At 59.3% G+C, this 14,073-nt stretch overlaps 2 protein-coding genes across 2 annotated transcripts in view; one reads left to right on the top strand and one right to left on the bottom strand.

The window, feature by feature from the left end:
• C19H19orf25 (chromosome 19 C19orf25 homolog) overlaps window positions 1–14,073 on the top strand; it is a 99,084-nt gene that overhangs the window by 32,129 nt on the left and 52,882 nt on the right. The gene's annotated exons all lie outside the window — the stretch shown is intronic.
• PLK5 (polo like kinase 5 (inactive)) lies at window positions 349–13,326 on the bottom strand. Its single transcript, XM_077978806.1, is given in 15 exon segments — window positions 349–734; window positions 2,136–2,246; window positions 4,063–4,113; window positions 4,116–4,219; window positions 7,768–7,845; window positions 8,095–8,179; window positions 8,607–8,683; window positions 8,896–9,022; window positions 9,175–9,373; window positions 10,213–10,308; window positions 10,417–10,504; window positions 10,657–10,786; window positions 11,580–11,696; window positions 11,833–11,946; window positions 12,965–13,326. Coding segments are annotated over 15 exon segments (1,671 nt in total). The 5' UTR covers window positions 13,073–13,326; the 3' UTR covers window positions 349–548.

The following is a 14,073-nucleotide window of genomic DNA, read 5'->3' as shown; positions in this document are numbered from 1 at the left end:
ATGATCCACCCGCCTCAGCCTCCCAAAAGTGCTGGGATTACAGGCTTGAGCCACCGCCCCTGGCCCATGCCCAGCTAATTTTTTGTAGAGATGGGGTCTTGCCATGTTGCCCAGGATGGTCTCAAACTCCCAGGCCCAAGCGATCCTCCTGCCTTGGCCTCCCAAAGTGCTGGGATTCCAGGCATGAGCCACTAGACTGGCCCTCTGGTGCTAATGTCTGCAGTGGTGAAAACGTAGCCCACCTCTGCCACCAAGGGCAACAGGGTGGAGGCAACGTCACGTGGGGTCAACGTTCCTTTGCCAAAGCTCCTCCAAACGCTTTCCCCCAAAGAGAGGCAGACCATGGCCTACAGCATTTCAAATCATCTTTAATGAGAGATCCCAGCAAAGTCTGGCTTGACCAGTCATGCCACAAGACAAGAACCCACCTCCCATGTGCCCCCAAACTCTCCCCCAGGACAGCCCCTCTGTGGGGAGCCACAGGAATGGAAATGGAGCCTGGGTTCCTGGCACTATCATGCGGGGGTCCACTTTGACCCTCAGGGGCGTTAGATACTCTGCAGCATGCGGAAGGCGTGGTGAAGGTGCTGCCGGGTGGCGGGGGCGCAGCCATGGCTCCGCAGGATGTCCAGGGAGTAGGAGGTGCCGGGGGGACCCTGCTCCCAGAGGGTGAGCTGCAAACCCTCACCCTCGCCACTCAGCACCAGTTGGGCTGGGACTCCACTGAAACTCATCTGCAAAGGGTAAGATACCAGTCAAGGGGAGAAGGGTTCCCCTGCACCTGCCGCCAGCCCTGGCGCTCCAGGAGAAGGACAAGTGGACACTGGACCCAGAGCCCCCAGTTTGGCCCCTAGTGCCTGCCCCAGCCACAGGAACTTGGGGTCGGGAGGCCAAGTGCTCCACTATACACCTGCGGAAACTGAGGCTCAGATGAGGGCTCCCCTGCCCACAGTCTTCCAGCAAGACCCCTGACGTTTTGTGTTTTTTTTTTCCTTTTTTTTTTTTTTTTTTTGAGACGGAGTCTTGCTCTGTCGCCCAGGCTGGAGTGCAGTGGCGCGATCTCGGCTCACTGCAAGCTTCGCCTCCCGGGTTCACGCCATTCTCCTGCCTCAGCCTCCTGAGTAGCTGGGACTACAGGCGCCCGCCACCATGCCTGGCTAATTTTTTGTATTTTTAGTAGAGATAGGGTTTCACCGTGTTAGCCAGGATGGTCTCGATCTCCTGACCTCGTGATCCGCCCGCCTGGGCCTCCAAAGTGCTGGGATTACAGGCGTGAGCCACCGCGCCCGGCTTTTTTTTTTTTTTTTTTTTTTTTTTGAGACGGATTTTTGCTCTGTTGCCCAGGCTGCAGTGCAGTGGTGCGATCTCAGCTCACTGCAACCCCCGCCTCCCGGGTTCAAGCGATTCTCCTGCCTCAGCCTCCTGAGTAGCTGGGATTACAGGCGCCACCATGCCTGGCTAAGTTTTGTATTCTTAGTAGAGATGGGGTTTCACCATGTTGGTCAGGCTGGTCTCGAACTCCTGACCTTGTGATCTGCCCGCCTTGGCCTCCCAAAGTGCTGGGATTACAGGCGTGTGGCACCCAGCCAAGACCCCTGACTCTTAATCCCATGACCTTGGGTATACAACCACCTCCAGGCCAGGCGTAAACCCGGAAGGCGGAGCTTGCAGTGAGCTGAGATCCGGCCACTGCACTCCAGCCTGGGTGACAGAGTGACACTCCATCTCAACAACAACAACAACAAAAAAAAACCACCTCCAAGAAGGGTCACTTGTTTTTTATTTTTTATTTTTATTTTTTAGAGATGGGGTCTCGCTCTGTTGCCCAAGATGGAGTGCAATGGTGCAATTATAGCTCACTGCAGCCTCGATCTCCCAGGTTCAAAGGATCCTCCCACCTCAGCCTCCCAAGCGCTGGGATTACAGGCGTGAGCCACAGTGCCTGGCCCAAAAACGTCACACGTTTTCCATGCTGTGGCTTCTGTACTTAGGAGCCAATACTTTTTTTTTTTTTTCTTTTTTGGGAGGGAAATGCTTCCTAGGGCTCCCCCAAAGCTTGTTCCCTAACAGCCCAGGCAGGCCAGACCCCACCCTGCTGAGCCCCAGTGGCCCCTGGGTGTGAGCCCCGGGCTCACCTGCACCGTCCCATTGCTGAACAGCAGCAGCAAGCCTTGCTCAGAGGCCAGGAAGCGCAGGAGGCAGAGGCCAGGTCCAGCAGGTGGCACAGGTGTGGAGAGGGTCCCCTCCTGTGGACAGACTTGGCTGAGGTCATGGGGAGCAGGGGGTGTCCCCACCCCTCGCCCTCCCAGCACCCCAGCTCTCACCTCCCGCAGCTGCCGCTTCAGGCAGCTGGCAAAGAGCTGCAGCACGGCCAGCTTGGCGCACAGCGGGCCGGGTACATCCCTCAGGGTGAAGGTTTCCAGCTTCCCGCGGTCGGGCATGTAGCACACTTGGCTGGGGCCAGGACACAGGGCGTCTGTCCTGGGCAGCCCAGGCCAGTGGACACCTTTCCATCCAGCTACACCCCCTGGAATGGTGGCTTTAAGGAGCAGCTCTGCCCTGGCCACACCTTATCCGTATGCCCGGTGCATGCTAATAAGGTCCCAGTAGGCCGGGCGCGGTGGCTATGCCTGGAATCCCAGCACTATGGGAGGCTGAAGCGGGCAGATCACCTGAGGTCAGGAGTTCGAGACCAGCCTGACCAACATGGAGAAACCCCGTCTCTACTACAAATACAGAACTAGCCGGGCGTGGTGGCGGGTGCCTGTAATCCCAGCTACTCGCAAGGCTGAGGCAGGGGCATTGCTTGAACCCGGGAGGGGGAGGTTGTGGTGAGCCAAGATTGTACCATTGCACTCCAGCCTGGGCGACAAGAGCAAAACGCCGTCTAAAAAAAAAAAAGAGAGACAGGGTCTCGTTCTGTCCTCCAGGCTGGAGTGCAGTGGTCCAATCATAACTCACTGGAGCCCTAACCTCCTGGGACCAAGTGATCCTCCCACCTCAGCCATCCAAGTAGCTGGAACTAGTGACATATAGCCCTGCAGTTGGCTAATTAAAAAAAAAAAAAAAAAAAAAAAAGCCAGGCATGGTGGCTCACACCTGTAATCCCAGCACTTTGGGAGGCCGAGGTGGCCGAGGCAGGCAGATCACCTGAGGTCAGGAGTTCGAGACCAGCCTGGCCAACATGGAGAAACCCCGTCTCTACTAAAAATACAAAATTAGCCAGGCATGGTGGTGCACGCCTGTAATCCCAGCTATTCACGAGGCTGAGGCAGGAGAATCGCTTGAACCCAGGAGGCGGAGGTTGTGGTGAGCCAAGATCGCGCCATTGCATTCTAGCCTGGGCAACAAGAGTGAACTTCCGTCTCAAAAAAAAAAAAAAAGAAAAAAATTAGCCGGGCGTGGTGGCAGTCACCTGTAGTCCCAGCTACTCAGGAGGCTGAGGTAGGACAATGGCATGAACCCGGGAGGCGGAGCTTGCAGTGAGCCTAGATCATGCCACTGCACTCCAGCCTGAATGACAGAGCAAGACTCCGTCTCAGGAAAAAAAAAATTTTGTAGAGATAGGATAGGTCTTCCTATGTGGCCCAGGCTGATCTCAGACTCCTGGGTTCAAGCAATTCTCCCACCTCAGCCTCCCACAGTGCCAGGATCATAGGCATGCACCACAAGCCCAGCTAATTTTTAAAATTTTTGTAGAGATGGGGGTCTTGATAGGTTGTCCAGGCTGATCTCAAACTCCTGGACTCAAGCGATCCTGCTGCCTTGGCCTCCCAAAGCACAGGGCTGCTGCTTGCCATTCACGTCACTTTCTCAGAGACCCCTTCCCCTTCCACCCCCCCACACCACTGGGATTCACCTCCCTTCCTAATCTGCCTCTTCACTGGGTTCATTTCCTACAGAAAAGCACTTGGTCATTCATTTGTTTAGCGTTGTTCTCCCCGACCAGGCAGGGAGCACCTGTAGGTGTGCACAGCAGGTGCTTAATAAATACTTGAGAGATGAATGAAAAGAGGCAGGGGGAGCACCTGGTCCCCCAGGGCACAGGAGGCCACAACTTACCCTCCGGGGGGACGCAGGGCCATGTGGGTGCCGTCCCGAAGCAGGACACCACTGCCCCCATCCGAGAGCTGGTAGCCAAAGCCATATTTGCTGGAATGATCCACCCATTTGGGGGCCCAGAGGATGGGCCGCTGCTCTCCCAGGGGGTCCTGTGTGGCTGGGCGCAAACAAACGTATGCTGAGCCAAGGGTCGGGGTCAGGCATATAGTAGGCGCTCAATAAATGCGACGGACCGAAACCATGGGTGAGACCCTTTCCACGGCGGGGACTGGACAGAGGCTTGGGGGCTTCAGTGGTGGATTCTAGGAGACCAGACATCAACAGAAGCCATGGAACCGTAACGAATTCCTGGCTTGCAGAGGGAGACTGTGGGCACCCCTGGGAATGAGCAATTCTCAAATGCTTGCGATGCTCTGAAAATACTACACATTTCTGTGTGTGTGTGTGTTTGTTTTGTTTTGTTTTTTTGAGACGGAGTCTTGCTCTGTTACCAGGCTGGAGTGTAAAGGTGCGATCTCAGCTCACTGCAACCTCCGCCTGCCGGGTTCAAGCGATTCTCCTGCCTCAGCCTCCCAAGTAGCTGGGATTACAGGCACCCGCCACTGCGCCCAGTTAAGTTTCGTATTATTAGTAGACATGGGGTTTCTCCATGTTAGCCAGGATGGTTTCGATCTCCTGACCTCAAGTGATCCACCCGCCTTGGCCTCCCAAAGTGCTAGGATTACAGGTGTGAGCTACCATGCCTGGCCTGGTTTTTTGTTTTGTTTTGTTGGTTTTTTTTTTTTTTTGAGACGGAGTCTCGCTCTGTCGCCCAGGCTGGAGTGCAGTGGCGCGATCTCGGCTCACTGCACGGTCCGCCTCCCGGGTTTACGCCATTCTCCTGCCTCAGCCTCCCGAGTAGCTGGGACTACAGGCGCCCGCCACCGCGCCTGGCTAGTTTTTTGTATTTTTAGTAGAGACGGGGTTTCACCGTGGTCTCGATTTCCTGACCTTGTGATCCGCCCACCTCAGCCTCCCAAAGTGCTAGGATTACAGGCATGAGCCACCGTGCCCAGCTGTTTTGTTTTTTGAAACAGAGTCTTGCTCTGTCCCCCAGGCTGGAGTGCAATGGCGTGATCTCAGCTCACTGCAACCTCTGCCTCCCAGGGTTCAAGCAATTCTTCTGCCTCAGCCTCCTGAGTAGCTGGGATTATAGGCGCCTGCAGCCACACCCGGCTAATTTTTGTATTTTTAGTAGAGACAGGGTTTTGCCATGTTGGCCAGGCTGGTCTCGAACTCCCGACCTCAGGTGACCCCCCCGCCTTGGCCTCCCGAAGTGCTGGGATTCCAGGCGTGAGCCGCCGCGCCCGGCCCCGTTTCTGGGTTTTTGATTATCTGTCTGTTGGCTTTTCAGACAGGGTCTCGCTCTGTCGCCCAGACTGAAGTGCAGTGGCATGATCTCAGCTCACTGCAGCCTCCACCTCCGAGTTCAAGTGATCCTCCTTCCTCAGCCTCCTGAGCATCTGGGACAACACGCATGCGCCACCATGCCCGGCTCTTTTTTTTGTAGAGATGTGATCTTGCTATGTTGCCCCGGCTGGTCTCAAACTCCTGGACTCAAGCAGTTTGCCAGCCTCAGCCTCCCAACGTGCCGGGATTAGGGTGGTGTGAACCACCACATCCAGCCAAAAGTTTTATTTTACTCAAGAAGTTTTTTATTTTAGGCCAGGCGCTGTGGCTCACCCCTGTAATCCCAGCACTTTGGGAGGCCGAGGTGGGCGGATCACCTGAGGTCGAGAGTTCGAGACCAGCCTGGCCGACATGGTGAAACCCTGTCTTTACTGAAAATACAAAAATTAGCTGGGCGTGGTGGTACATGCCAGAGGCTGAGGCAGGAGAATAGCTTGAACCCAGGAGGCGGAGGTTGCAGTGAACCGAGATCGTGCCATTGCACTCCAGCCTGGGCAAGACAGAGTGAGACTGTGTTGGAAAAAAAAAAAAAAAAGGCCAGGAGCGGTGGCTCACACCTGTAGTCCCAGCACTTTGGGAGGTCAAGGCGGGTGGATCACGAGGTCAGGAGATCGAGACCATCCTGGCTAACACAGTGAAACCCCATCTCTAAAAAATAAAATAAAATAAAAAATTAGCTGGGCATGGTGGCAGGCGCCTGCAGTCCCAGCTACTCGGGAAGCTGAGGCAGGAGAATAGCATGAACCCGGGAGGTGGAGCTTGCAGTGAGCCAAGATCGTGCCACAGCACTCCAGCCTGGGTAACAGAGCTAGATTCCATCTCAAAAAAACAAAACAAAACAAAATAAAAAGGCGGCCAGGCATGATGGCTGATGATGCCTGTAATCCCAGCACTTTGGGAGGCTGAGGCGGGCGGATCATCTGAGGTCAGGAGTTCAAGACCAACCTGGCCAACATGGTGAAACCCTGTCTCTACTAAAAATACAAAAATTAGCAGGCGTGGTGGCACACACCAGTAATCCCAGCTACTCGAGAGGCTGAGGCAGGAGAATCGCTTTGAACCCAGGAGGCAGAGGTTGCGGTGAGCCAAGATAGCACCATTGCGCTTTGCACTCCAGCCTGGGCAACAGAGTGAGACTCCGTCTCTTAAAAAAAAGAAAAAAGAAAAGAAGAGGCTTCTTCTGGGCTGGAGACCTGGTGTGGGGTTTGGGGCTCCCTCTCTAAGTGGGGCAGGACGTGTGGGTCAGTGGAGGCTGAGGGAGAGGAAGAGGGTTTGGGTTCTGGGACACTGCGGATAAGAGGGGTCCCCCTTTGGAGTGTGGCCTGTGGGCACCGGGCTCTGTGGCCAGTGTCCCATGTCACATTTCCTCATCACTGGGTCTCTAACAAGACCGGATCATGAATTTAAGAGACCCTGGGGCCAGGCGCGGTGGCTCAAGCCTGTAATCCCAGCACTTTAGGAGGCCGAGGCGGGCAGATCACGAGGTCAGGAGATCGAGACCATCTTGGCTAACACAGTGAAACCCCGTCTCTACTAAAAAAATATAAAAAAGGCCGGGCGCGGTGGCTCAAGCCTGTAATCCCAGCACTTTGGGAGGCCGAGACGGGCGGATCACGAGGTCAGGAGATCGAGACCATCCTGGCTAACACGGTGAAACCCCGTCTCTACTAAAAAATACAAAAAACTAGCCGGGTGAGGTGGCGGGCGCCTGTAGTCCCAGCTACTCGGGAGGCTGAGGCAGGAGAATGACATAAACCCAGGAGGCGGAGCTTGCAGTGAGCTGAGATCCGGCCACTGCACTCCAGCCTGGGCGACAGAGCGAGACTCTGTCTCAAAAAAAAAAAAAAAAAAAATATATATATATATATATATATAAAACTAGCCGGGCGAGGTGGCAGGCGCCTGTAGTCCCAGCTACTTGGGAGGCTGAGGCAGGAGAATGGCGTGAACCCGGGAGGCGGAGCTTGCAGTGAGCCAAGATCCAGCCACCGCACTCCAGCCTGGGCGACAGAGTGAGACTCCGTCTCAAAAAAAAAACAAAAGAGAGACCCTGAAAGGTAAGGTTGCCTCAGAGCCCTCTGTGCCAGGCTCTGCATACAGGAGGGCTAACCCATTCCCCTGATGTCACCGTGTCCTGGGGCCCTCACCCCTACTCCTCACCCCCAGAAACACCCAGGAGGGCCCAGGATGGGAATGAAGGCAATTTTACTTGGCTACTAAGAGAACGGGTGATCTGGGGGTTGGGCTGGCTCCTACCCGGGAGGCCCACGTCCAGGCACAGCTGCAGGTGTCTGAGGGCTGCCTCCACCTCTGGCCGCCGGCTCCCCTCGGGCCCTGGGAGGACAGGTCTATGTGCTGCAGACAGGCCCGGGTTCCCACCACCGGGCTCCTCCAACCGGCCCCGCTCCCCACGGCTCCATCCAGGAACACCTCATCCTCACCCCAGAGGCGGCATTCCCATTTGACAGGCGGGAAAGGTGAGGCCGGGACGGCGGCTGTGACCCTGGTAAGCCACGGCCTTGGTCCCCCCTTTACGTGTACCTCCCCACCTGCAGCCCCGGGCTGGGACGGGGATCTGCTCACCGGCCAGGTCACTCTGCAGCGTCCCATGTGCGAGCAGGTGGATGGGGGCTTCCAGGCAGGGAACCTCTTTCGCAGACAGGGAGCTCTGAGGTGGGAGCAGCAGGGGTGAGGGGTGGCCCCAGCCCCTGGGAGAGGCGTGAGGTGGGTGGCGGGCTCTGGCCCCTGCCTGTGCCCGCCGAGCTCTGCACACAGAGGCACTGCTTTCCCCTTGGGAGGCAGCCTCGGAGTGTCTCCGAGGCATACACGCGGCGCTCAATAAATGCAATGGACTGAAGCCATGGATGGGACCCTTCCCGTGGCCTGGAGCCTGGCCCTTGGGAAACCCCAGGTGGGCACATTTGGACGCAAATGGATCCCAGCTTTGAAGCATCAGGACGGGACCAGGGAGAGGGGGCCGGGCTTGGAGACCCCAGAAGGGGTTCAGAGAAGCTGGCATGGAGGAGGGGGTTTTAGCAGGGGTCAGGCATGCCCTCCACCTGTCCCTCCCCATGTCCCCCACCCCGACGTCTCACCTCACCGCCCCACTCCATGGAGTCAGGGTCTGGCCCATCTTTTCCTGGACCCGAGGCCTCTTTAGGTGTGAAGGGGCCTGAGGGAGGCACAAGACCTTGGAGGGGGCACAGCCTGGGCCCCGAGCGGGGCGGGGGGCACCTGCTACCCACACCCACCCCTGATGTGGAGACAGAGCGGAGCAGGTGGCAGGTGGGGGCAGGTGTGGGCAGGTGGGAGGTGGGAGCAGGTATTGCGTAGATAGCAGGCAGAGGCAGGTGTTGAGCAGGTGTGGGCAGGGGTGGTACTTACAGGGTGGCCGGCACTGGGTGAGCAGCAGCTGGCCCACCTTCCGGAAGATCTTGCCCAGAGGTGGGGGTACGGCAAATATGGGGGGACTGTGGCAGGAGTGGGCCGGCAGCCGGTCCGGAGTGAAACCCTTCAGATGGGAGATTTGGGGTCATCCCCAGCTTAGGTCGCCCAGCTCCTGAGCACCTGGGTTACCTGGGGCAGGGGGCCTGGCCTCGGCTGAGCAGGGCAGGCTCTGGCTCATCACCTGCCGGGGACCCCACGCCGGGGACCGCCGCCCACCTGCGTGAAGAAGTCATCCTGCAGCAGGTGGTCCAGGCTGGGCCGCTCGGCCGGGTTGGGTGCCAGGAGGCGTGCGATGAGGCGGCGTGCATTGGCAGACAGATGAGCGGGTTCGGGGTAGTGGCCCTCACGGATGTTTTGGTACATCTCCGACAGGGGTGAGGCCATGAAGGGCGGGGCGCCAGTCAGCACCGTGTACCTGGGCCAGGTCGGGGGCAAGAACCTGGGCGTCCAGGCACCACTCACAGCTGCCCCTGCACACTTGACTGGACCTGCCTACATAGCCCGCCTTTGCAACCTCTGTCGGCTTACTCACCTCCCAACATCCGCCTGCACCTGGCACCCTGTGCATTCCCATGCACTCTGCTTGGTTGACACTGGTGTCTGTCCGTCCCCCGCCTGCACGTGGCTCGCCCTGAACTCACCTGCATACACTTTTTCAATTCTCCTATTTTTTTTTTTTTTTTTTTTAGACAGGGTCTCCTTCTGTTGTCCAGGCTGGAGTGCCGTGGTGCGATCACAGCCCTCTGCAGTCTCCACCTCCTGAGCTCAAGCGATACTCCCATCTCAGCCTCCTGAATAGCTGCACACCACCACTCCTGGCTAATTTTGGTAATTTTTGTAGAGACAGGGTTTTGCCAACTTGGCCAGGCTGGTCTTGAACTCCTGGGCTCAAGCAATCCTCCTGCCTTGGCCTCCCAAAGCTCTAGGATTACAGGCGTGAATCACCACGCCCGGCCTCCACCTTCCAACGCTATCCTATGCCCGCTCACACCTGCCCTGTGCCCACACATGCTGCATCCCTGTACACATACACCCTGACCTGCCTGTGCTGCTGCCACCTGCCCATACCTGTCCACGTGTCTGTGCACACGCATCCCCACACACATACTGTTCATACTGCACACTTGGTGGCGACAGGTGCCTGTTCCATGCGCCCCACCCTGCACACCGGTGCCCACCTGTTCCGTGCAGGCTCCCCCTTGCTGCACCTGCCCCCCTGGAGGCCCTGCCCGCCCTCCCCAGGACCCCACTCACATGATGCAGCCCAGAGCCCAGATGTCTGACTGGCAGGAGTGCCCGTTTCTGGAGACAACCTCGGGGGCCAGGAAGTTCGGGGTCCCACAGAGCACTCTAGGAGGGGTGTCATGGGGGGCTAAGGAAGGCTGGCATCCCCGTGCCAGACTTCAGGGCCAGCCGTGCCCACCCGGACAGACTGTTCAGAGCCCCCCTGGCTCTCACCCGTGGCAGCGGCCCCCTGGCCCCACCTTGGCCGCCAGCCCCAGGTCTCCAATCTTCACCTCCATGTTCTTGTTAAGGAAGAAGTTACCTGGCAGTGGGAGGGGCATGGTGCACGGGGGCAGATCTGCACCCACCTCCCGACGCCTCCGCCCACAGCCCCCGCCCAGAGTTCCCCCTTCCCGGCACTCCTGACGCCTCCGCCCACAGCCCCCGCCCACAGTTCCCCTTCCCGGCACTCACTGAGCTTCAGGTCTCGGTGCACGATGTGCCGCTGGTGCAGATAGTGCAGGCCGCTGACCAGGCCCCGCAGGTAGTAGCGCACCTCCGGCTCCGTCAGGGTCTGCCGCGCCCTCAGCACGTGGGCCAAAGACTGCAGGTGACCAGCAGGCAGCAGTCCCGGCACCCAGCGGCCCCACATTAGAAGGCAAAGGTAAGCTCAACCTGGCTGAGGTGGTATGGCTGACTCTGGGATGAGCACAGGTGAGCACAGATGACCAACCCCAATAGGAGCCTACGGGTTCAGATGGGCCCACGTGGCCACTGAAGGGGGCACGCACCTTTCCCCACAGGCACAGCCACTCAGCCCCAGTCCTGCACCTGGCACCACCTTGAGGGTGAACACGGCGCTGGTGGACATGCCCGTCAGCTTGAGAAGGAAGGACCAGGTGATCGGCAGTGAGCGCAGAGGGGGCATATTCTGGCACAGGTGGACCCAGGTGAGCTCAGGTGTACTTAATGGGCACAGTGAGTTCAGGGGTGTATGATGGCATGACTAAATTCAACTAGGCCACGGTGGGCACAGCTGGGTGCAGGAGGGGCGTGGGCGACCCCAGGTAGGCATAGGGGCATGCTGGTGTGTACAGGTGGGTATGGGTGAGTCCAAGGGGGCCAAGAAGAAGCAAATGTATTCTGATGGGCCCAGGCGGTCACAGGAGTATAAGCTGGGTCCAGGTGTGGCAGGTGGATCAAGAGAGCCTAGGTGTGCCCAGGTGAGTAAAGGATGGACACAAATGGCCCCATGTAGGCATAGGAAGCGCTGGCGACTGGACAGCAGAGGGCACACAGGATCGTTCGGGGTCAGCAGCGAGGTGCAGATGGACACGGGGTGGACACAGACGGGCACAGCCGACACGAATGCTGCCCTCTCCCCACCCCCCGGGCACCTGGCGGCTGCAGTACTCCAGCACCATGTACACGTGGTCGCGGTCAGCAAAGTGTCCGTGGAAGGCCACGATGTTGCGGTGTCGCAGGCGGCTGTGCAGGGCAATCTCACGCTCCACCTGCAGGCACGGCCCCGACATGTACCTGCCTGCCTCGTGTGCAATCTCATGTCCACCCAGGGCTGGGACGAAAGGGCAGGGCCTTCTTTGGGAAATGCTGCGGGCTGCGGGCCCTAGGGACCGACGGGACACGCACCTTTCCCTGTGTGCGAAGGCACCCAGCCCCGGCCCCGCCACGCGGCACCACCTTGAGGGCAAACACAGCGCTGGTGGACATGTCCGTCAGCTTGTAGCAGCGGCTGAAGGCGCCCTGAGGGGAGGGCCAGCGGATCAGCGGGCAGGTGCACACAGGTGTGCAAGCCGGCAGCATGTACAGAGGCACAGGGCAGCCAGGGACACAGGTGTGGCCAAGTCTCTTCACACACACACACACACCACACCGGGGAGAAAACAATACACAGCACCCACCCTCCCACCTGGACACATAAGAACGCACAGACACAGGCACATCCACGCCTGGTGCATACAGGCACGGACCACAAGACAGCACCGGACGCACAACACCACGCCTGAATACGACACACGAACACACAATGCCCAGACACAGTCACCATGCATGGACACACAACACCACACCCAGACACACAACGCAGCAACACGTAAACACATGAATATACAATGTCTGGACATACAGTCACCATGTGTGGACACACAACCAACACCCAGACACAGCACAGGAACACAAACACACGGACACACAACACCCGGACACACAATACAACACATGGACAAAGACACAGATACACAAACACAACACATGAATACACAACTCCAAGACACACCACATATGAACACACAAACACAAGCACACCACATGAACACACAACACCCAGACACACAATGACTAGACACACAAAGGCATGACGCACAAACACAACAGGTGAACAAGCAACACAACACCCCGACACACACACGAACACCGCACAGCACCCAGGCACTTGGAAGCAGTGGGCACAGACATGGCACACTCGGACCCTCGCCAGGCTCGCACACACACCCAGAGGCAACACAGCGTCGCATCCCGAGGCCGAGCCGCACGCCCACACCCCGGACACGCAACCCACGGACACACCGCGCAGCGCGCCCAACACGGTTCCCGCCACGCGAAACCCCGCACTGGAGGCCCCGCGGCTGCGGACACGCGCCCGCGCCAGACCCCGCGCTCGCAGGGACGCGCCGCGCAGACCTAGCCGGATAGCCCGCGCCCCCGGGGACCCCAGCCTAGCCTGACCCGGCCCCCTCGCGGACTCGGGGCGCGGGGCCCCCACCTTGCCGATCAGCTTCCCGCGCCTGTACACGCGGCCCGAGCCCGGGTCTCGCAGGAATGCGGCGACCAGGGGGCGGCTCCTGCGCCGCCGCCGCGGCCGGGGCTCCATCGCGCGGGCTCTGGCGCAGCAGGGCCGGGATCACCGCTCCGGGACCGCTCCGCGGCCGCTCTGGGGGCGCAGGAGCCGCCGGGGCGCGTCTTATTGGACGCAGGGGCGGGGAGGGGGCGGAGCCCGGGCGCTGGGCCGGCCGGGGGAGGGGCTGGAGGTGCCCGGCCGGGGAGTGGGGGGCGCGTGGGCGGCGGGGATGCCGCGGCTGGGGAAGTTCCAGGGACTAGAGCGCGCCCGAACCCCGTGCGCCAACCGGGCGCTAGGAACCACGTTCAGCCCGCGAGCTCCTCCGACCCTGCACCCCTGGGCTGGCTGGGAACCGCTGTTGCGGCCCCTTTACCGAGCGGGAAACTGAGGTTCTCTCGCGCGTGGGGGTTTGGGGGCTTCTGGGGGCCTCTCCCCCAAAAGTGCACTTGAGGTATGAGCCTCGTCGTTCCGAATGTGTGCCATTTCGGGTCCTCCCTGCTGGCGGGTCCCTGGGGCCCACATGAAAACGCGGGGCTTGATGGCCTTGGGCACTGGGGAGCCACAGCAGAATTCGGAGCGGCAGAGAAGCCCAGCATCTGTGATGCTGGGGCTGGTGGGGAGGGCGGTGAGGCCTGGGATAGGGACCCAGGAGGCAGGACTGGGGCTTGGGGACCCATGGGCTGGGGTGCGAGGGAGCTTCAGCGCAGGGAAGGGATGGGCTGTGTGGAGCAACAGGTGGACCCTGGCTGGGGTTTGCACGGACAGCCAGGTGGGGACGTCCTTGAAATGACGACCTCAGAGAGCGTCAGAAACCTCAGAGACCTCAGAGAACAGCTGGGTGGGAAGACAGTAGGGGGCTTGGGACCCCCCGGAATCGTGGCTCCAAGCCCTGCCCCAGACTCAGGTTCACCCTTTTCCTGGGGACGTCTCCCCTCACCCTTCCACCCGGCCTGGGGCACAAGAACGGGCCTTATCCCCATTGTACAGCCGAGACATTGAGACCCAGGGATGTGAAGTCGCTCAGTCAGCCCAGG

The sequence above is a fragment of the Macaca mulatta genome, chromosome 19 (genome assembly GCF_049350105.2).
Source record: "Macaca mulatta isolate MMU2019108-1 chromosome 19, T2T-MMU8v2.0, whole genome shotgun sequence".
NCBI classification, from domain to species: Eukaryota; Metazoa; Chordata; class Mammalia; order Primates; family Cercopithecidae; genus Macaca; species Macaca mulatta.
This window is presented reverse-complemented; position numbering and strand designations above follow the sequence as displayed.